The 24,360-nt window shown below is 41.8% G+C and overlaps 1 protein-coding gene across 2 annotated transcripts in view; it reads left to right on the top strand.

The window, feature by feature from the left end:
* Positions 1 to 4,373: 4,373 nt before the first annotated feature.
* Kcnk2 (potassium two pore domain channel subfamily K member 2) overlaps positions 4,374 to 24,360 on the top strand; it is a 104,123-nt gene continuing 84,136 nt past the window's right edge. Inside the window, exons 1-2 of one of the 2 annotated variants that reach the window (XM_042682045.1) lie at positions 4,374 to 4,419; positions 7,258 to 7,568. In XM_042682045.1, the coding sequence (XP_042537979.1) occupies positions 4,374 to 4,419; positions 7,258 to 7,568 (357 nt within the window). Of the gene's footprint in view, positions 4,420 to 7,257; positions 7,569 to 24,360 lie in introns of those variants that run through there. The other variant, XM_042682046.1, reaches the window with a different exon arrangement.

The raw sequence follows: 24,360 nt of genomic DNA, 5'->3' as shown, positions 1-24,360 counted from the left end.
CTTACCTCACTTAACACGATTTGTTTTAGGTCCGACTGTTTCCCTGCAAAATGACATAATATTATTCTTTCTAATGGATGAGTAAAATTCCATTGTGTACATGTACCACATTTTTTGATCCACTTATCTATTGTGGGACATGAGGTGTTTGAACTGATAAACCTGATCATTTTTTAAGTTTAATGTTTTTTTGACAGTGGCATTTTGTGTAGGTCAAAAAGCAAGATAAACATGAAAGTGAAGTTCTGTTGAGTTCATACTAAGAGGTAGAGCAGAGAAATAGATGTGAAAGCACTAGAATGAGGGTAGGATAGATTTAGGGGTGCTAATTCTTATTATCATATACTTCAGACATTTGTGCCCATTTAATGCAAAGTTAAGAGACCCTGGTAGTCCCAATAGTCCTGCAAAATGGGAGAAAAAGGATTCATCTAGCCTCTCTACTATACTTTTGATAAGGTTTGTGTGTATCTAGTAATTTGGACATAAATTAAACAGGATAAACCAGCCCATTTCCTTGTTTCGCCACTTTCAATGATATACAAACTAACCTACTTCCTTTTCCCTTCTTATTTCAAACATTTACTATGTGTTTGGCTAAGTAAGGCTTTCTTTTGGGAGGAGGTGCAAAGGATGGGAGTATGGGAGGGTGGGGCTGCGGGGGGGGGGGGGGGGGGGGAGGGGAGGCCTGCATGGACCGTGGAACTCTAGTCAGTATAGGGGTTGGTTTCTTGGTTCTTTCAGAGTATTTGTGAGGGTTAGCCTGTAGCTCGTTGGAGTGATCCATTCTATTACAGTTTCGAATTTCTTTACTGATTTTACTCTCTCTGCAAACCATATCCACTCCCCACCCCTACCCCAAGCTCAGCTAGCAAAGAAGGATGACTTTATTGCATTGATAGGGAAAAAGGCAACTCAACATTTGAGACTAGTAAGCGAAGGTCATTGAAAACACACAGAGGCATGTGTTACAGTGATCCAGGGCAAGGCCAGGCAAGGTGTGGCTATATATTTACAGGAAGCCCAGATGGAAGAAAAAATACCAACAAATGGTTGGACAACATGGTAAAAGTAAAAATAGGATTAAAAAACCTGTGTTGGGTAGAAAGTGATTTTAAAGATGGCAAATGTATGTAATTTCCCATATATCTATGCTACCCTGGTTCCAAATACTTGGAAGGATACCACATGAACCATAATGCCCGTTATTTGTGGACAAGCAGGCTTTCTTTTAGATGTTTGCCTTACACTTATTTAGCACTGGTCATTACTGTGGCTATTAAGGTGCACAGAGAGATATAGTTTTACTTTCACTGAGCTTACCTTCCAGACTTAAGCACAATATGATGTGACACACAAGTACAAAGACAAGTCACACTGACCAGGAAAACAAATTGTAAGACACTTGACAAGCCAGGAGTCCACGGCATATCTACTAGCCTGAAAGTTTCTGTGTCACCTAGCCCGAGTTCTAGTTCCCAGTTCTTTAAAGCATCACTGATCTATAACCTAAGGGCTGCCCTTAAGATATTCTAGCAATGCAATTAGCAACTATAACCTATTGATGTTAAGGAAGGGAAATGACTCTAGAGTACAGCCAGTATGTAATCTAGAGTATGCGCAAATCCTGAACAAAATGCAAGACTTTCTGAAAACAAAGTCATTGGCCTCAACTATGAGGCATCCAGTCTTGTCTGAGTTTCCAGCTTGCCAGAACTGCTCTCCAAATTTCAGGCAGATCTGCCAGTCCTCATAATGGTATAAACCCAGCTCCTTAAAATAGTTTCTCATTTTCATGTGTATGTACATGTACATGAACCTGTGTGTTTTATTTGTCTAAAGAACTAATGGAAGACCTTAGCAATTCAAGGTGTAAGGAGTGTGTGTGTGTGCGTGTGTGTGTGTGTGTGCGTGTGTGTGTGCGTGTGTGTGCGTGTGTGCGTGTGTGTGCGTGTGTGTGTGCGTGTGTGTGTGTGTGCGTGTGCGCGTGTGTGTGTGTGCGTGTGTGTGTGTGTGTGTGTGTGTATGCGTGTGTGTGTGTTGGGGGAAATTCTGAGGCAAGACTGGCCTGGAATGAAAAAGAAATTGGACTATGAAGGAAGCACATTGTATGCCACCGAGAAATTCTGGAAGGATTAGAGTCATCTTTTAGAATGGACTTGGGTAACTGCTGACAGCAGAAGTAAAGGAAAACTTTCAAGTCAAGCAGGATGAATTTTAGAATGCATCAGTGCTGAATCTCCTCTGGAATCTGAAAAATGAAAATCTTAAACAAATCATTATTGGAACTGGGAAAATTGAGGGGAGGTGCTGAGCTGGGAGGGATGGAGGATGATCAATCGATCAACATGCATTGGACTCATAAAATGATTTGTTGTTATATATGTATATACATATATATATACATATATATACATATACACACACATACATATATATATACATATATATATATATAATGGGCAGTGGGGACATTTAGCCAAAAGTTTCCCAGGTTCTTTTAACAACCTCATCTACAGCTTTCCTAGGACGTCTCAGTAGTGGGGAAGATACTGGAGGAGCTCACACGGTCGTGAGGCGGAAGGTGGAGGTCAGGAGAGGGGATCCCAGCTGCGAAAGTGGGAAGGAAGAGAAAGTTTACAAATCCATTGAAAATCTGCCTCACCGCATGCATCCAGAGGGCTCGCCTCTCGCAAGGGTAGCCTCTAAAGTCTCTTTCTTTCCATCCTGACTGACAGGATGACACATCCCTCAAGCCAAGAGTTGAGCTGCCCTCTTTAACTTGGGGTGGGGTGGGGGAGTCTCTAGCCTGTCAAAATGACATCTTGAAAACGGAGGGCTAAGGGGCAGGAAGCACCAAGTTTAAGTTGAGAACCCCCTCCCCCTTCTTCTCCCCTAATCTCGACTCCACAGCTCACAGCCAAGCGCCAGAGTTGAGCAACCTTGGGCTCCACAAAGGCAGTCAGGCAGTCTGGCCTGGAAAACAACCTCCTGGGGTTTCTTCATTCCCGCAGCAGCATCTCTTACGATGTTCTTATCCCCACCCCGGGGACAGTCCTACTGATCCAGGGCTACTGGCCCAAGTCATGCACCCCTGGGAGGTTTTGGTGTGGGCTGCTGGCCGGCTGGTGACTCTCTCATCCTTCCCCAGGTGCAGACACTGTCCTCAGGTCCTCACTCCAGGGGTGTCGTGGTGCTGGGTGCGGGGGTGGAATGGGGCGGGGGTGGTGGGCTTCCTTTGGTGTGGGGCCGGGGCGCAGGCGGACCTGCTGGGGTCTGAGGGACTTTAGACATCAGGGCTGGGGCAGACAAACATCCGGCCACCCCCTGCTTGGAAGGAGGTGAGGTGGATGGAGTCCGCACACTGGGAGGTTTGCTGGGAGGGGCTGACCGGAGGAGGTGGCGGCAGGTGACCTAAGGAGCTCACAGAGACTTGGCCAGCGGGCGAGGGCTGGGCTTGGAGAGGGTGCGGGGAGGCGAGCGGGTGCAGGCGGGGAGACGTTTGGGGGTGGGGGGAGAGGCGAGGGGAGGGGAGGAGGCGAGGAGGAGGAGGAGGAGGAGGAGGAGAGAGTTCCGAAAGGAGGGAAGGGAGCCGGCGGGGAGGCTGCGGCGGTGAGCCGGGCTGGGCTGGGCAGGCAGCAGACGCAGTCGGAGCTGCGGAGAGCCCGCGTCGTGCCACACCCCCGCCGCGGGGCACCCAGGCTTGTGCCAGGGGGCGGGGGCAGGGGGGGTGAGAAACACAAAGACATGCGAAGAGGGGTTGCGCGAGGCTCCCGCACAAAGACGCCGGGGCGCACGGCCGCCCGGGCTGCACCGATCGCCCCCCACGCCGCCGCCGCCGCCCTGCACCGCAACCCGGCCAGCGCGGAGCCCCGGGCGGAGCGCACAGCCGCGGCAGCACCGTCGGCGGCCGGTGCGGGACCCGGGTCGCACCGGGTCCGCGGCTCTCCGGGTGACCCGGGCCCCGCTGGCAGGGCCGTGCGCGCGCGCGCGCGCCCGCGCTGGGCTCGTGCGGGGGTGGGGGTGGGTGGGTGGGGGTGGGGGGGCGGTGGCTCCCGGAGCCCCAACTTGGCCTCGGCCTCGCCCTCTGCCCAGCCCGCCGGGTGTCCCCTCCTTCCCAGGATTTCGTTTCTTCTCACGCTCCCCCCCCACCACCCCGACACCCCCCTCCTGCGTCCAGCCCTGCTCTCCCCACCTTGTAAAACAAAGCCGGGGGAAAATGCCTGCCCGAGCAGCTGGGAGCGCGCAGCCCGTCTCTGAATAAGTGAGTACAATGGCGTGTTTGTAAAAAATTAAAGAAAAGAAAAGAAAAAAAAAAACAACCCCTTCAAGTCCGTCTTTATTCCAAAAACACTGTGAATGCTGCATGCCTCATGCTTCCCAGCGCCTCGCAGGAGAGACCCGGCTATAGAGCAGGAGGTGAGACCCCCCCCCCCCGCCCGTACCCCCTCTCCGCCAGCCGCGCGCGCTCGGCTGCAGAGCTTCTCTAGCAACCAGCCCAGAGCTTTCCAATCGTCCCTTTCCTTCCGTCCAAAGCACTGGGTCATAATCTGGATTCGAAGAGAAATCTATCCCCAATCCTCTCCGGGTTGTTCCCTTCCCTCCCACCCCTCTGGCGCCTTCCCCCCCCCCCTTCTTCTTCTGCCTGGGTGATAGGTTTGGGACACCCCGGGGTGGGGTGGGGGGGAAGGGGGTCAGCCCTGGAGAGGAGTCCACGGGCAGGTTGCATGGTGACCCTGGTCACACTTGTTGCCTTACTGCATGGTGGTGTTGAAGAAAGCTTGGTGCTGCTGTTGTTCCGTGGTCAGTGGTGGGCAGAGTGCAGACAGGTGAGGACAGGAGACCTGGATTAAGAGGAGAGGGCTGTGTGTGGGGGTCGGGGAGGGGTCAGCAATGGATCACCTGGATCACAGGTCCCACTGGGCATGGAGAGCCAGAGGTTTCTTTATTAGATCAAGAGAAACGGTTTATTTTGTGGTGGTGGTGTTGTGTGTGTATGCATGTGTGTGTGTGTGTTGTGTGAACGAACAGTTTCTGCCTATTCTGTCTGCCAAATGTGCATTCTGTGTATTTGTGCTAATTAAAAAATAAGGCAACAGCTTTTAAGAATCCAACTCCTTCTGGATCTATACAAGCTTAATACACACATACTTCTGATCTGAAAAAAAATTATATCTGTCGTTTTCTCCCTAAAGCGTAGAATGACAATATCTTAATGGGATTTCAGTTGAGGTTTGGTACCCTCAAGGTAAACAGTTGAAGTGTTTTTCAGTTCCACAGACTACAAACCACTGATGTGAAAAATCAGAAACAGCAGAGCACAGCGATATGGACAGGAGAGGCTTGCAGAGACAATGTGGAGGTTTTCTGTGTTTCCCTCTTATTCTTATGCCAAAATGGCTAAATTTTATTTTATTTTTCCACCAAGCATGTGGAGGAGGGACTGTTGGCAAGCTGGAAAGATGACAGCTAGAACTTCTATTAGGAAAGTGTTTTTTTTTTTTTTTTAATTACGACTTTAAACACATGCTCAGTGCTAATTTTGAATGAAGTTACAGTTCTAAAATATTTTAAAGGTGTCTCCTCATTTGTGGTTTTGTGGAGGGAACAGTTGTATGCACCAGGAGGGAAACATGTACATACCTGTACATGTAGGTAGGGGGAAACTTAGGAGCCGGCTGGGATGCGCTACAGGTATGTGGAGTCTCCATGGAGGAGCTACTGTCCTTGTGTGATTTCATCTCTTCTAAGTCAGAGCTATTCTGAGATTGCTGGTGGAAGAGGCTCTGTCATCTGTCATCATTTTACAGCACTACTTTTGTCTAATGCTCCAAATAGCTTTGTTTGGAAAGCATTTGTTGATAGGCAACCGAAGTTGTGCCTTATGAACTCAAATTAGGGTAGCCTGCAATTAACTTGCTGTTAGGCAAGAGGGTAGCGTGGGTAGCTGTAGGAAAATTGATGCATTTTTATCAGCATCTTATCCTCCCATAATTAGGGTATCTAAGTACAATTTCATGAAGATTTCTTATCTATCTAAAGTGCTCCATTTTCTGAAACCTATGTTATAAACATGACAATAAAGTTATTTAAAATTAGAAACTTTAAATTGATTTGTTCTGCACAAATTAGTACTTTTTGGAGTCTTATTTAAAAAAATTTTCCTAGCCATTCTATGAACCCATTTTTTTGTTGTTGTTGTTCAATTTTGCCTTTCCAATCAAATGTTCTGTGGTAGATGACTTCTTTTCCCCTTAGCAAGTAGAAGTCTAGTAGACTTGTTTTCTATAAAGAAATCCATTAAAGATATTTTTGAAGAACTGAGATAAATAATAAATGGATTTCACCTCAGAGAATCTGGAAATTTGTAAGAGAACACATAAATATACTGTAATGGAGCGATTAGCTTTGTACAGAGCAAGCCAGGGTCTAAGGTGTGAACCAAGATGTTGATTTTCATTTTTCTTGAGGTTCCTTTTTGAAATGAAAGAAGTTTGCCCTTTGTTAGCTGCAGCTATGATTGCACCATCAGAATTAGTGATTACTTTTATTTTTTAAACATGATGCTTTATGATGAGCTTTCTTTAGAAGATAGGCAAAAAAAGGCAAAAAATTATGATTGGACCCAAGTTGATTTACACAATTTGTTTTTGGAAAACTATGAATGATTTCTTTCAAGCAGTACTGGTTTGATCACAAAATCTCTTGTGGTTCAATTAGACTAAATCCTTTAACATCTATTAAAATTAAAATAAAGAATATCTATGTATATGCATATGATGCTTGTGATGTAAAAGTAGGACAAACCATGAGCAATCTTCATGATCATTCATGTATCTTGCTCAATACCCTCAAGTCTTAGAAGTTCATGACATCTTTCTTGACTTAAGAAGTAGATAAATATAACTTTAAAAATTAATGAGGGGCCCCCTCCAGTGTTTTTTGCTTTCTGGGTTTTTTTTTCAAGTTTTTCCAAATTTCTTGATTGGACTCCTGTTGTTTTTCTTTTTTCGTCTTCTACCTGGATCTCCAATAGCAGCAGAGAATAAAGGCTCTGCCCCTTTTTCTTGAATCTATATATATGGTCTTGTGTGTGTGTGATCCAGACAGAGCACTCCTGGTGTTAGGTTCCAGACCTTTTACCAGAAGGGCAAAAGGTATTCAGCCAATCCCTGACACCACAACTCCTGAAGAAGCAGCCCAACCCATTCGTCCCCCATCTTCCCCTACCTAACCCTCATTCTCTGTTGTTGTCAGTGGCGGCACCTGACTTGCTGGATCCTAAATCTGCCGCTCAGAACTCCAAACCGAGGCTCTCATTTTCTACGAAACCCACAGTGCTTGCTTCCCGGGTGGAGAGTGACACAGCCATTAATGTTATGAAATGGAAGACGGTCTCCACGATTTTCCTGGTGGTTGTCCTCTACCTGATCATCGGAGCCACCGTGTTCAAAGCACTGGAGCAGCCTCAGGAGATTACACAGAGGACCACCATTGTGATCCAGAAGCAAACATTCATATCCCAGCACTCCTGTGTCAATTCCACGGAGCTGGACGAACTCATCCAGGTAATGGCTCCAGAGCAGTGGTTACGCCTTTTCCCCTTAAGGGGAAAGATGGGGAAGGGAAAGAGGAGAGAGCCTGTGTAGTGCATTCCTGATAGGCTCTAGGGAGACCTGTGCTGCCCTCTTATGCTGTGTAACACACATCTCTGTCTCCCTTCTGCGTGGTCTCTTTTATCCCTTCTGCTATCTTATGGCTTCCTTCTTCAGTCCTCCCAATGTTCCTTCTCATCCTGTCTACTCCCGCTCTCCTGCATGTCTGCCCTCTGATTTTTCCTGTCGTAGAGCTGCCATTGGACACTGGTGGACAGGAGGTTATCCTACTGGGTGCTCTCATGGTTAGGATGACCATTGTCCATTGAGAAGTTATGTGTGATATGGAGATGGAAAGGAAAAGTGACCATCAAGCATAATGTAGAAAAGATGGACTTGTGGCATGCATATTTAACCTCACCAAGGTATAACTGTGTTTTGGAGAAGTGTTTGTTATTTTTCTAAACTTCAACTCAAAGCAGATTAGGACCATCCAGGAAAATAAGGTTGTTGAATAAAAGGGAATTTAGTTTTAATTTATATTAGCCAAACAATGTCCTTATGTTTTGTTTTGAAGGGTTAACCCCAAATTATATATAAGGCAGTCTTCTCAGAGAGATAGTGGTGGTTTTGTTGTAGAGTTCATCTACATAAAACAATTAATTGATTCAACTAAGAATCAAAGTTGAGGTAAAAGTCTTAGATTTACCTCACAAGGAGAGACCTAACTGGTTGCTGAATACATTAATTGGACACACATTCATTTTCCTATACAGTCTACTTCTCTTGTCTAGCTTAATTCAAATTAGACTGAAAACTACCTATGGTGAAAATGATCAGCTGAGCTATTTTTCTTCCATATGTTCTGTTTGGTTTTATAACATCTGAATGAATTGGAATAGTAGATTTAGGAAAAATTCTTATGGACTTTAATCCTAGAGTTTGCTCTTGGAAGTTTAATTTCATTTTGCCATTAAGAATCCCCCAAGCCTTCTTTTAGTTTTTTAAATTTTCTGGTCAGATTCCTCTAATTTTCTCCCCCTTCTACTTGGACCTTGAATAGGAGTAGAGCAAAAACCCAGCCTCTCTTTCTTTAGATGCTCATATCTCTTGTTTGTAGCCCTCTCACTTTCTACTATACTTTATCTAAGTTTTTGTACAAGTTTTACTGAAAACCACTAGAACTGGCATTATCTGAGTTGTTTACCTTCTACCACATTCAGACGTTTCTGCATCCTACCTATTTGACTTATTAAACGTTTGCTAGTTTTTATGATACGTTGACAAAACATTGGGAAATGCAGTTCATATGCTTATATACTAAATTCTCCACTATTTTTAGATAATGGTGGCATTCTCAGTATTGACAGTGAAATGAATTATTGTCACAGCTACCTCTTCCCATGATCTTATGAAAGATTATTTTCACTTCACTTTTCTTTCATGCCATTTAATTCTGAGATACTAGAAATCTTGTTAAGAATTCTTATGGCCTTTGGTTTTCTTTCTGGAGGAAGCAAGGAGCAGTTATGAAAAATCTAAACTCTAGGATTTGATAAGTTATACTGGAGGATATATGTAATTGAACAGGTCATGTTAAACCCTAAATGATCTCTCTGGAACAAGGAAAGAATACCTATCAAGTAATGTTGTTGAAACATAAAGAGATAATCCATATAAAGCAGGGAATTGTCCAAAAGCTTAGGCTTGTTTTCACTACCCATATCCCTTTATTGGGCATTTGATTCAAGTAGTTGCATCACAAGCACCTGGAGTGAAATGATTAGTCTTGGACAGAGGGAAAATAGAACTTCAGGACCATGGTGGAGAAACTCTTTGAGTTTGACAGTGATTTCACTGGCCAGTTATACCCTAATTTATTCAGAACTCTGAAAACAACTTAAAGGTCATTATAGGTTAAGAACCTATCTTCTGGGGAGACCCCTGATCTTCTTTTAATTTTCTTTAATTTTTATCTTTTATGCTACGTTATGTTTGAAATGGGCACAGATAAAGTTCAAAGTCTGTCCAATGTATCCATTTTAGCTTTGTGGATATTTGCTGCTTTTTGACTATATTTTATCATCCTATCATTTTCCTCTGTAATCAGATAGTTTTAGTAAAACATATATTTTTTTTCTCCTTGAATATAATTTCTTTTGATCAAAGCAACTAATGACATCGCTTCATGGATCAAGAGCAGCATATAAATAGGGAGGAAGGCAAATGATCCAATAATTATTTGTTAGAATTATTCATATAACTCTCATGAATTTCCTCATGTTTTCCAGTAATTATTTGTTAAAATTATTAATATGATTCTCATGGATTTTCTAGCGTTTTCCCACACACTTATTTCCTCATTTTATCATTGAGTAAAACCTTATGAATAGGTATATTAGGCAGTAGTGTCACAGCAATAAAAGATCAGGAAGTAGCGGGGCACCAGAGGCTCACACCTGTAATCCTAGCTACTCAAGAGGCTGAGATCTAAGGATCACGGTTTGAAGCCAGCCTGGGCAGAAAAGTCCAGTGAGACTCTTATCTCTAATTAATCACTCAAAAACTGGAAATGGTGCTTCGGCTCAAAGTGGTAGAGCACTAGTCTTGAGCAAAAGAGCTTCGGGACAGAGCCCAGGCTCGGGTTCAAGCCCCCACACCAGAAAAAAAAATCAGGAAGCTGGGGTTGCAGGTGAGGCTCAGTTGTTAGAGAGCCAGATCTCTGTGTTAGTAGAGAAGGAATCGTGTCTTCCTGTTGTATAGAGTAGGGAAGAGGAGGAGTGATAATAAAGATCATAGGCCAATGTCTCCTACAGAGACTCTTATCTGGTCTCAGATCCCACATTATTAATATTCACCGTCTGAGTGGATTATCGTCACCTGATTTCATGCTGTGGTGGGGTTGCTTGGGAGGGAGGAGGAAGAGATTAACGCAGATGAAGGCCACAGCTGTGTATATGACAGAAGCCTATGTGGTGTCTTTGACCTCAGTTAAGACTGAGGAGGGGGTGGTAAAAATCAACATAGAACTTTGCTGGGCTTAAGTACTTAGAGTAGTGTGGCTTTCAATTTCCATTTACATTTAAGTTAATGTGGTATCTCTACAGAAACACAGAGGAAGACATTTTTAAGTTTTAAGGCTCTAATACTTATATGCCACTGTTATAGATAAATTTAACGAGCACTCAGTACATACAAGGCATTGTTCTAACCCTCTTTGTGTGTTACCTTATTTAATTCTTGCAAAAAAAAAAAAACCCTTTATGAGACAGGTGCCTTATAACCTGCATTCAACTTAGGTGGAAACTGAGTCAGAGGAGTCTTCATTTTATAAGAGTGTACAGTGGTAGAAATGTTACTCAAACCTTAGTGGACAGACTCTAGAGCTTATTCCCCCAGCCCCTGCATTCATTGCTTCTAACATAATTAATAAACATTTTGCTGGGAGCTGGGAGCTCACGCCTATAATCCTAGGCTGAGATGTTAGGATCATGGTTCAAAGGTAGCCTGGACAGGAAAGTCTGCGAGACTCTTTATATCTAAATAACCAGCCAAAACTGGAAGTGAATCTGTGGCTCAAGTGGTAGAGTGCTAGCCTTGAGTGAAAAATCCATGTGAGAACACAGGTCCTGAATTGACACTACACAAACACATGCACACACACACGCACACACACACACACACACACACACACACACACAATTAATAACCATTTTTATAAAGTTCTCTATTACGCACGTTAGGGTCTAATGAATATTATAGTTTTCTTTCCACAGGGATGTACATTGTTTATCTCTGTTTCTAACACAGAGAATATATCGCTTGTGTTTTAAGATTCTTCTTGGCCAGCAGGCTTATGCTAGTGTTTTGTCTGAATGTAGTAGACCAGTAGAGCTATATTAGACATAACTGGTCTTCCGTCCAATTTATTCTGCTTACTGAATCAATTTTGGGACTTAAAACTCTATGATACATACATTGAAAATGAAACTACTTTGTGAGCTGTTTGTCTTTCTATTTTTAATTAGAACCCCATTCCTAGAAGCTAGGAAGAGAAAATATTCTCTACTTGTTTTGGGGTAAAAAAATTGTCATGTTTATACAAGAGCCACTGGGTAGCTTTAGGTCTTAGGTCTATGGCATTTTCCTGCGGAGAGGATTATGTTCTCTTTGCTCTATCCCTTTTCATTTGGATCCACTCAGTAGAATTTATTGAGGATCTCCAATGTGTTGACTAACTTTTCTGGGTACGGAGTCTAATAAAATGATGGGAAAAAAAGCATAGCTCCTCCTAAGGTGCCCTTCCTACATGGTTAAGCAGAGACCACTAGAGATAGGTATAACTCAATATGCTTGCAGAATAGACATGGAGGGACTATTGGAATACTGAGGAAGAGATTGCTGCTGAAGGACAGTTGGGATGATACAGAAGAAGCAGTGAAAGGGAAATTAGAGAAGAAAAGGAGATCAGAGGACATTCTAGGCAGAGCAGGCCTGGCTTTTTGCCCCAGTAGTTGAATTTATGTGGGCATGATGGCAGGGACATGGACAGCCCTCACCGAGTAGACTGTACTTTATTGTTCCATGCCAAAGAAGAAGGAATGAGTATCCCAGGCCTGCCTTACTCCACATGGAGTGGATGTATACCAGTGACACTTGGTGATGTGTCAGAGGATATCTGGAGCTACAGGATGGATATGTATACATGCCATCCTAGAGGACAATGACATTAGACTTTTTAAAGCTGACATTCTGCTAGGAAACAAAATGTTAGTCTGTTAGATGGTGCCAAGATTCAGGAGAGCAAATGAAGCAGTGAAGGGGATAGGAAATGTTGAATGGGGATCAATTTCAGATTAGCCGCCTGGAGAAGCTTCACTGATAAACAGAGAGCCAGGGAACACAACATGGGGCCGTCTGGGGAATAATACCTCTGCAGAGGCTGAGCACAAAGGGCTCCTGGTGTGTAGAGGAACCGAGGGGATCTTGGAAGGAAGTAACAGATGATGTAGAGCAGGTCATGTTGATATGACTTGCACATCCGTGTAAGTTAAAATAAGGAGTTTGGCTTTTGGGTGCAGATCAACATCATGGTCTGACATGTTTCAACAGGATCATTTGCTTGCTGGGTTCTGAGTAGAATGCTTGAGCCACAGAGGTAGCTTAGTGGTAGAGTGCTTGCCTTGCATTCATAAGGCCCTGGGTTCAATTTCTCAGCACCATTTAAGCAGAAAAATCCAGAAGTGGTGCTATGGCTCAAGTGGTAGAGCGCTAGCCTTGAGCTGAAGAGCTGAGGGACAGTGCCCAGGCCTAGAGTTCAGGCCCCATGATCACCACCACCACCACCACCAACAACAACAACAACAACAAAGGAGGCTATTGTAATTTTCCTAGTGAGAGATTGAGTCCTTGGGCTAAAGTGGATGCTTTGGGAGTTTGAGACACAATCAAATTCTAGATGTGTTTTGGAAGGAGAGCCAATGGAGCCTATTGATGGATGGGATGCAAGGGAGAAGAGTCAACTATCACCCTGCAACTCTTTTTCTTTGCAGATCATGTTATATCTTTTAGTTATCCTCCTAAAACCTACAATTCTCCTATTTTCTTGTATTATCTTTAAGTAGTTGCATAGAGGGGTTCTAATCAACATGTCAGTTCATGAGCACAATGCATCTTGATCAATATCATCCCTTCCATCATTTTTCCTCATCTTTCCCAACCCTACCCATCCCCTCAAGATGCAACGCTTCTCAAATTTGCATGCCATTCTTGTCCGTGCTATTCTCTGTACTATTCCAATTTTTAGTAAATGTGCTGCCGGAGCAAGCACCGATCTTCCAATTTTTACCGCAAGGAACTAAACTTGAGAGCTTCTGAGGTGGAGAAGAGTGAAGGAATTTTCTTGGCTGAGGGATAATGTCAGGAGCATAGTTTTCCATATTGCACTGATAGGAGCTTTCAGTGATTGAAGATTTATGGCATACCAAATAACAGTGCATACAGAGCTGCAGATTGTTGCAAGAAAATGATGCATCCAAATAAAGAGATTGCATTTGGACAAAAAGCAGGAGGGCAATAAGGGATTTGGAGGTGGCAGGTATTAGCCCCATTTGTCCTCCCTCTGCAAGACTGTATCAAGACAAACTTCTTCATATGGGTCAAGAGCCACCAGTGTGTGCACGAACACTTTTGTCAGCCAGGGTTCTTATGTGCTGTTGTTCACTTAGGTCTGTCCTCTTGTGTCACCAGCCTCAGTGGCAGAGCAATCTGAAGCCTTACTGAGACCACGTGCACAATTATAAAGCCAGGATTATAATAAAGCAACACTCCCAGGGAATGCAATCTTTATGCTTTCACTGGAGGACAGTGCGGTGATAGTACTTCCCCCAGCAGCCATCTACCTTACACTTGAGATCCTTATTAGGCCATCCAACTAAAGGTATTGAATATGCGAGTTTGGAGTGGGGAGGAAGGATTAATCTGAAGGTACATATTTGAGTCATTGTTGCCCGAAGAGGATTTAAAGTTCAAATCCAACATAACAATCTCCTGGAAAATGAGTGTCGGTTGAGATGAACAGAGAGTTCTTCAATATGTAGAGGTCACTAAAAAATACAATCCAATATTCAAGTGAGTGATAGTTTTACACCCTGAGTTCAAGGCCTTTTTTTTTTTTAACTCTTTAGGGAATTTCATTGCCTTATGTCTCTAGATCGTGGAAAATTTCCTTTGAAAAGCAAAGGAAACTTTGCTTTTCAAAGAAACATTTAAGGAGTCCATCCCTAAGCACCATTGAAGGTGTGTGAGTAGGGGTACCCATTTATGAGTTGGCATTCCTACTTGTGAAACAGAGGGCCTGGTTTATGATGGTGAGTGAAATCACATGATTACATGCACATGGTTTTGTGATGGTCATTCTAGTTAAATAAGCACCCATGTACATGAAACATTCAAAGAACATAATCATCTTTGACCATTTTATCTGTGGACATGGTATCTAGAAAGCATCTAAACATGCTTTTTTTTTTTTTCTTTTTTGGTTGGTCCTAGATCTTGAACTCAGGGCCTAGGCACACTATTCTTCTACCACTGGAGCCACAGCTCCACTTTGGCTTTTTTCTGAGTAGTTGATTTAAAAGAGATAAGAATCTCTTGGATTTTTCTGCCTTGATTGGCTTCAAACTGTGATCCTCAGTTCTCAGTCTCCCAGCCACTGATGCCCGGTTCACTTTTCTTCTTCTATTTAGCTTTTTGGAACAAAGTATAGATTTTCAGGGCAGCATGCATGCCTATAAACATCCTATAAATAATTTATGTGCTTTGGGTTAATTCATAAAAAAAGACCAGCACTTGTAAGTAGTATTGTATATAACTTTCTTAGATATATACTAATCTAATAATTTGTATTAGTAGATTAGTTACTATATGTGCTTCAAAGGGAGGGAATCTTGGGTCTTGAACTCTGGGCCCGGGCACTGTCCCTGAGCTCTTCAGCTCAAGGCTAGCACTCTACCACTTGGGCTTTAGCACCACTTTTGGTTTTTCTGGTGGTTAATTGGAAATAAGGATTTCATAGATGCTCCTGCCTGGGCTGGCTTTGAACTGTGTTCCCCCTCATATCTCAGCCTTCTGAGTAGCTAGGATTATAGGTGTGAGCCGCTGGCACCCAGCTACATTATATTTTGAAATATTTTCCTATTTATTGAGTGGAAGCTAAAATTAAAACTTAAATAACATAAATCTCCATTTAACAGGAGACATTAGAATGAGGTTTGTGGAAAACTGCTAATCTTTTAGATCTAATATCATTAATGACTCTAAAATTCCAGAGTTGTATATTCTATGTCAGTTTGAAATATATGTAAGTTTAATATTAACTTAGCAAGCATTAAAATCATAGGCCTGCCAATCATGTGACACGAATGCTTATTTCTACTGTGGAAATAACCCCTAAGTTATTGTACATCATTTTATTATATGTTTTCACCCTGGGCTTCTCCTTTACCTAACTATTCAAAGCAAGTCAAATTTATGGGCTGTGCATGTAGGACTGCTTAATTTGAAGTGACTGGAGGTTACAATGCAGCCCTGAAACAGGTATCTGTGTGCTCCCTGCTATTCCTGAGAACATCAGCAGCAGAAGACACAGCAAGTCTGTATCTCTCCTACTCTACAATATATAGAATATATACTCATGGAATACTGGAGCAGCCATACATGGTGACAACGTATTATGCTAAAGCTTGGGTAGCTGGGCACTAGGCATGCTGGGGCATGACCAAATGAGGTAAATCAAGAGTTGGCAGGCTAATTTCCTCTTAACTCAGGAACAAGACAAGGATGTCCACTCTCTCCACTTTTCTTCAATCTAGTATTAGAATGCCTAGCTACAGCCATAAGACAAGATGCAAACATAAAGGGGATCCAAATAGGGAAAGAAGAAGTAAAACTCTCCCTCTTTACAGATGACATGATCTTGTATTTAAAGAATCCCACAGACTCCACTCCTAAATTACTCAAGCTGATTCAAAACTTTGGCAAAGTAGCAAGGTATAAAATTAACCCTCAAAAATCAATGGCTTGGGCTGGGAAGATGGCTCAGTGGTAGAGCACTTGCCTTGCATGCCTGAGGCCCTGGGTTCGATTCCCCAGCACCACATAAGCAAAAAGAAAAAAAGTGGGAAGTGACGCTGTGGCTCAAATGGTAGAGCACTAGCCTTGAGTTGAAGAGCTGAGGGACAGCGCCCAGGCCCAGAGTTCAGGCCCCACAACTGGACCCCCCCGCAAAAAAAAAAAATCAGTGGCTTTTCTGTATGCTAACAATGAAAAAAGTGTGGCTGAAATTAGGAAAGCAACTCCATTCGTAATAGCCCCACAAAAAAAATAAAATACCTAGGAATTATCTTAACCAAAGAAGTGAAGGACCTCTATGATGAAAACTTTAAAAGCCTGTAAAGGAAATCAAAACAGAACTTAGAAAGGGGCAAAACCTCCCATGCTCCTGGATTGGAAGGATCAACATTGTGAAAATGGCAATACTTCCCAAGGCTATCTACAAATTCAATGCGACACCTATCAATATTCCAACCTCATTCTTCAAGGAAATAGAAGAGGCAATCCAAAAATTCATATGGAAAAATAAAAGACCCGAAATAGCAAAAATGATCCTCAACAGAAAGAACAGTGCTGGAGGAATATTAATGCCAAATTTCAAACTGTACTACAAAGCCATAGTAATCAAAACAGCTTGGTACTGGCACAAGAACAGACCTCAGGACCAATGGAATAGAATTAAAAACCCAGAAATGGACCTAAAGACGTATAGCCATCTAGTCTTCGATAAGGGAGCTAAAAAAATAGAATGGAAGAAAGACAACCTCTTCAGTAAATGGTGCTGACAAAATTGGTTAACTACTTGTAGAAAACTAAAGCTAGATCCTTATATATCACCCTGCACCAGGATCAACTCCAAATGGATCAAAGACCTCGGAGTCAAAGGAGACACTTGAAAACATTACAGGATGGAATAGGAGAAACCCTAGGTCTCCTTGGCACAGGCCGAAATTTTCTTAATAGAGACCCAGAAACACAACAAATCAAAGAAAAGTTGGACAAATGGGATTGCATGAAATTTCAGAGCTTCTGCATGGCAAAGGACATAGTTAGCAAGATCAATAGAAAGCCCACAGATTGGGAGAAAATCTTCACTAGCCATACAATGGACAAGGGTCTCATATCTAAAATATACCTGGAACTCAAAAAATTAAATCCCCCAACAACAAATCCTCAAAGAAACAATTGCCCAATAAATCAGTGGGCTAAAGACTTAAAGAGAAACTTCTCTGAAGAGGAAAGAAGGATGGCCAATAGGCACATGAAGAAATGCTCAGCCTCCCTAGCCAGAAAAGAAATACAAATCAAAACAACATTGAGATACCACCTCACCTCAGTTCTAGAGTGGCTATAATCAAGAACTCTAATAACAGATGCTGGAGGGGATGTGGACAGAAGGGAACCTTACTGCATTGTTGGTGGGAGTGTAAACTTGTTCAGCCACTTTGGAAAGCAGTATGAAGGTTCCTCAAAAGACTCCACATAGAGCTCCCCTATGACCCAGCAATCCCACTTTTGGGCATTTACCCAAATGTTCACAAACAAGACCACACTAAAGCTACCAGCACAACTATGTTTATTGCAGCATTATTTACCATAGCTAAGATATGGAACCAACCCAGATGCCCCTCAGTAGATGAATGGATCAAGAAAATGTGGTATATATACACAATGGAATTCTATGCCTCCATCAGAAAGAATGGCATTGCCCCATTTGTTAGGAAATGGAAAGACTTGGGGGAAAATTATATTAAGTGAAGTAAGCCAGGCCCAAAGAAACATAGGTCCCATGGTTTCCCTTATTTGCAATAACTAGTATATGTCTGAGACAAGCAGAAAAGGTCAGATAAGTTGATGTTAGGGAAAAGAACCCTAAGATATGTATTCAAATGTTTTTTTCTTTTCATGCGATTGTTTCTAACACATTTATGAGATGATTTCTTTGTTGCTTTGTATGTCCCTCCCCCATGGTATGAACCCTGCTTTCACTGTATTTGATGGCGGTATAATTTGTGGAGAGAAGGGAAAAAACAAATTGTTTAAATAGGGATACAGGTGGACCCATTGCAACAATGAGATACAAGTCGTTATGTCGAAAAGGAACTTTATTTACAACTTTGGTGTGGGGGGGAGGGTTGGATGGGGGGCGGGGAGAGGATGGGAAGGGATGGGAAGGGGAAACAAAGGAGGAGGCTACAATGCTTGATAAGAAATGTACTCAGTATCTTGCCCATGTAATTGTAACCCCTCTGTACAGTATTTTCATAATTAAAAAAAAAAGAGTTGGCAGGCTAAAGCTGGGAAGTTATCAGCTCCAAGGAACAGAAGATGGAGGGAGGAGAGAAGGAGGGAATTAGTTGCAAGGACACATTGGGTTAACACTTCGCCTGTAGCATAATTGAATTTTTACCCCTCTTTTGCTATCAGCCATTCACACAGTAAGAAGAGCTCCTTGTGCAAAACTCAAATAACACAAGAAAGTGTAAAGAAGAAAGTAAACACTGGAAATGTCTCCAGAGTTAGTCGTGATCTCTCTTTAGGCATATAGACTCATATAGATACAAAGAGAGGTATGCATCCACATTTCATAGTTCCACACATGATTTTGCATGTATAGGATCATATAAACATGCAATGTCTATATTTATTCACATGCCTTCATATAGGGAACAACTCAGGAGCGTTTGTCTTGGTTTTATCTATCATCTGTGCAGCTATGTATCTGTCTATCATCTATCTATCTATGTGTTGGGGAATTGAACCTTCATTCATGATAAGCTCACACTCTCTAACAGCTCATCCCCATCTTGGTCTTGGACTTTGACATAGCAGAGTGGGCTGCCTACTTCTAAGTCCCCTCATGCTGGGGTGAGGTAAGGTGTGGGGGAAATCTCATACAGCTCTGCTTTTGCTAGAGTGACCTTAAGAACCCATACAACAGCGGCTGTGTAGGCTATTGGATTTGATAGGCAACACAGTCATAAACTGGTGTACACATATAATATGTTTTGTAATAAAGTGGAATTAAAGGATGGAGCCTAGAGTGCTTTATATAGAAATCTTCCCCATAAGAGTTATAAGCTACCTTTGATTTTTGCATTGTTCAATATTACACAAGGTTGTACTCTTTCCTTGTCTCACCCCTTTTAATTTTTGTGTTTACCTGAAGGTAGAGGCTGGATTCTGGGATTCATTAATGCTAGGATAGAAAGCTTGTCTGAAAGAAATGTCTTTGAGTTCTACCTCTATATGAACAGTTGGCAGAATAATGAATGAAATCAACCAGGAAGTAAAAGACTTTCACCTAAAACTTCACTTGTAAAAGTCTATATCTATAGTTAATCAAAACAGATATATTACCCTGTGGATAAAGATAAAATTTGACTAATTACATGTTCATGTACAGAATGAAAATTTGATGGTTCTAAGAGAATTGAGTTGGAAAGCATGATTTGGTTAGAATTTACTGACGTGTTCTTTTACATCCCTTCTTTCCCTTTCCTTTCCTTTGATTTTTCCATTCAGTTCTCTTCTCTCTTCTCTCCTCTTCTTTAATTTTTTTAACAGCTATCCTTTTATTGCTGTCTCTTTTGGGGTGGATATTAACCAAGAAGAACAAAACATGCTTATATTTCTTGAAGCATCCCGAAACACATAATTTCCTTGTTTACTGCTGCTTTGTTAAATTCGTTCCTACAGTTGCATTCCTGTGTGGATTTTATACCAAGTCTTTCCTTGTTACAATTTTTGCCAATGCTATCTGTAGATGGTGGAACCTGAATCTCAGTAAATGTTCTAGAGAAGGTACCAGTTCCTATGGGTATTTGATTGAAATTGTGCAGGTTATTGTGTGCTTCTTTTAAACTGATGTTTGGAATTGAGGATAGGTAATAGAAGTTTAAATTTCCTTATGATCCTTTGGGTTCAAATGGCTCATTCTCATATTTAGCAATATAGAAAGGAATAGAACTATGGAGTGGGAAAGAGAACTTCTAAAGAATGGATGGTGCCTTTGACTTGTAAAACACAGGTCTTCTGCTCCAAACTCATAGACATGGCCTATGGTGTAGCTATAGTTTGGTTAGTAAATGCCCTTAGATAGCATATATGTTAATGGCTTGGTACTAGGCCAGTGCTATTGGGAGGTGATGGAACCTTTCAGAGGGGGACCTACTGGGAGCTCTTCCAATAACTGGAGGTATGCTTGAAGGGAATTATGGGAGTCTTTTCTCTCTTTCCTTCTGTCTCTCTGTGTCTCTGTCTCTGTTTCTCTCTTGATCCTCTCCTGTTGTGTCTGTCTCTCAGACATAGGAGTTTGAACTCATGGTTCTACACTTGCTAGGAAGGTGCTCTACTGCTTGAGCCACATTGTAAGCCCTCCCTTTTCTTTTTTTGCTTCCTAACTATGTGGTGAGCAGTTCCATTCTTCTATTTCCTCAAATAATGATGTTCTACCTCACAATAGGCCCAAAGTAACAGGATCCATCAGTTATGGGGTAGAACCTCCAAAACTGTGACCCAAACAAATCTTTTCTCTTTATAAGTTGATTATCTCTTGTATTTGTTATAGTGACAGAGAGCTAATAGAGGTTCATATATTATCATTATCATTGATTAAATATCCATGTAGGTTAGATAATGACTTAATCAGTAAGGAAATGAAGTGATGGTTTCCATCTCTTTTGTTTCTCTCCTTTTCTTTTTTGTGAACTCTTTTTTATTTTTGTTGGTACTGGGACTTGAACTCAGGGTGCAAGCACTGTCCCTAAGCTTTTTCGTTCAAGGCTTAGTGCTCTGCCACTTCTGGTGAGTTTCTGTAGTTAACTGGAGAGTCCATGGACATTGCTGGCAGGGAGGCCCTGGCTTTGAACTAATATTCTCAGATCTCAGACTCCTGAGTAGCTAGGATTACAGGTGTGAGCCACTGGTGCCCAGCTGAACATTTGGATAATATTCTTTATACTCAGCTGAATCAAGAACTGTAGCTTATCTAACTTTGTATCTCTATTCTTTGCAATGACCCTAGAGACATTTACAAACAGTATTATAACTTTCAAATGAAGAAGAGCATTCTACATTTTATGATATGAAAATTCCAAAATGGGTCTAATGTTCATAGATCTAATTAATCTCAACCTTTCGAATTTAAGTGCAATTTAGCCCATACTGTCTCTTGAGATAATTGCTTCGTGTTCCATTCATTAAAGTTTTTTATTTTATTTTACTTGATCTTTTATAAAATTAGATCCTGTAAGTTTTAAGCTGTTTGTCTAGTGAGTTTTGGAAGCAAAGTCATATAATTCCCTTCTAAAGATAGGCATATTGTCTTTTAAAATCTTTGTCTCCTACTATGTGTAGAATTTATTCTCATTCAACTCTTGTGTTTTTAAAATCTTAGATCATGTGTGCCTTGGGCCTTTGCCTTTCTAGTAGTTTTGCTTTTTAATCACTTCCTTGGCAGTTATAGTGTCCCTTGGTTATTTTAGTTGTCCTTTTCAGGACTACATTCTGTTCAGTTAAAACATTGGTAAGTGCCAATTAGAATTGTGGGCAGAATTCCAAAAGAGGGGAAATCAGAAGTTAGCACGAGTGGCTTTCTGTTTTCCCTCCCTCTTTCTCCTTTGTCCTTCCCTCTCTCTTTCCTTTCTCCCTGCTTGCTTTCCTCCTCTCTCCTCTTCCCGTTTCCCTTCCTCCTTTGTTACCACCCTCCCTTCTTTTTCTAAGTCACAGCCTCTCCCTCCCTTCTTTTCTCCTCCTCCCTCCATTCTTTTCTCTATCCCATCTTCCTTCTTCCCTTCCATCTCCAATCTTCATTGCCTCCTTACTTCTGTCCTCCCTCCCCTCTACTTCCTTCATTTTTCCTCCCTTCCTTTCCTCTCCCCTCTGCTCCCCTCTTCTCTCTTCTTTTCGGCTCACTTCCTTTCCTCCCTCCCTTCCTCCCTTCTCGCCTTCCTTCCTGCCCTCCTTCCTGCCTGCCTTCCCATTTGTCTTCCTGCCTGTCTTTCTGTCTTTCTTCTTTCTGTCTCTATTTCTTACAACCTCGGTTACCTCTCTAGTGTTGCCTAGTGTTTTATATGTTGACATTGTTAAATGGTGTCATTAGGCAGACTCATGATGAGTCTAGAGGCTTCTTTTGGGTTACTGAAACCATTATTTAAAAAGGGTAGCTTGGCTCATTTTCTCCCCAAATCACATTTTCTCTTGACCAGAGTAAAACCACAAGGCATATATGTTGTAGGGGAGTTTAAAATCAAATTGAATATTTCACAATATCAAGGATCCAAGTGTAGCTGGTTGTGGTGACACAGGCTTGTAATTCCCGCTACTGAGGAGGCAGAGGCTAGAGGATAATGAGTTTAAGGTCAGCCTAATCAAGGTTGATCAGACCCTCTCTCCATTAAAAAAAATCAGCCAACAACTGGTATTTCCAGACTTTGAAGTTCCTCTTTTAAATTTTCAGTGGAAAAAAAAATACTAGCTATCTTGATGCATATTTATCCCTTCAACTATATAATTAGTACATTTATCATTTTAACTATTATAACCCTTTATTAAATATTTGTGACCAAACATAAATATTTGTGCAAGGAATCAATTTTATGAGCCTTACCAGGTAATTTTCCTTTTATGACCACTTACACTTTTTGAGAATTGATTTTTCTCACAGTAGCTATTTGCTTAGTGGAGTGTGATTTTTTTTTTTTGTGTGCAGAACTGTTTTATTTCTTTGACTAATTAGACTTGAGTGTGTGTTCGAAAATATTATTCTTGATGTGACTTTATTGTGTTTTCCTCAGGAAACTCAGATTCCTTGAGAATTTATTGTCCTGTGTACAAAAAGTTCTAGTAAGGGACCATGCCATTATTTATGAACTGCTATGTGAAAAAGTGTCTTTTTCCAAGGATTCCTTAAGGAACCAGAATGTACTAGAAGTTTGTAAAGTATAATATGAACTTGACTATACTGCACAGTGAAGGGAAGTTTGAGGAAGTAAGGAAACACAGGTTAGTTTGGAGGAGAATGAGATCTTCGTACGTAACATCACCAGATGAATTTCATAAAAGCACATGTTAGGGGAAATTGTGTTGAATTTTTTTTTGGTGGGGGGCAGTTGTGGGGCTTGAATCCTGGGCCTGGGCAGTCTCTCAGCTCTTCAGCTCAAGGCTAGCATTCTACCCCTTGAGCCACAGTGCCACTTCCGGCTTTTTCTTTTTATGTGGTGCTGAGGAATGGAACCCAGGGCCTCAGGCATGCAAGGCAAGCGCTCTACCACTGAGCCACCTTCCCAGCCCCGTGTTGAAATTTTAAACTCCTCATTTTTAAGGTCCAAGATAGTTTCTTGGCAGTTGTGAAGTTTCTGTTCTATAGTTTGGTAGCTGATCGTATGATTTTGCTAGTTAGATGAAGAAAAGGGATCCACCAAGGACTGTTTTAATGGTTAAATCAGCCTATGTTCCTTTGGGGCAAATTCAAAATTCTTCTTTCCTATACCTCTTGTTTGAACACTGTAAGTAAGGATGATATGGAAACATTTGAATTCACTGGGAGATAGACAAGTGACCTTGTCTTTCCTTGAATGTCCTGTGGTTTCCGGATCCTAGTTGTATCTGGGGAGTAAATTCTGAGGTTTACAAGGAAAGAAGCACTGGCTTTGTGCTATTCACATATTTTGATGATGTCCCAGACTATCGTTATTAGGAAGATCTAGAATTTCTGTCTTTTATTTTTCATTGGCCATAAAGGGAAGGTCTTGTTTCCTTGAAATATCCATAGAGAAGCCAATTTTGTTGGTTTGTTACTCGAGTAACATTTCTTTAAAAAAACAGTAGCATCTCAGATGTCCAGGATAGAGATGCTTCTTGGTTAAAGAAATCCAGGAACTTGTCAGAAATCTTGTTACCCTGGGCTTTAAAGCTAGTTATGGTGATTTGCTTCTTTCCAATAGCATAACATTTATACTGTTAATATAAGAGTTCATAAAGAATTGTTAAAGATTGTTGATATGATGCCAATGTCCTGTGGTACTGAAGGTTGGTGATGGTTTTGTAGAACACCAGTTGATTCTTCATCTTGAAAGGTGAGAGAGGCAGGTGCTCTTTCTATTTGACTCTATCCAGCCCCTCCCCCCCCCCCATAGAACAGAAGCAGACA

Source organism: Dipodomys spectabilis, unplaced genomic scaffold (assembly GCF_019054845.1).
Source record: "Dipodomys spectabilis isolate Male_0828 unplaced genomic scaffold, ASM1905484v1 ptg000069l, whole genome shotgun sequence".
NCBI lineage: Eukaryota > Metazoa > Chordata > Mammalia > Rodentia > Heteromyidae > Dipodomys > Dipodomys spectabilis.
Note: the sequence above shows the minus strand (reverse complement) of the source record. Positions and strands in the feature narration are given on the sequence as shown.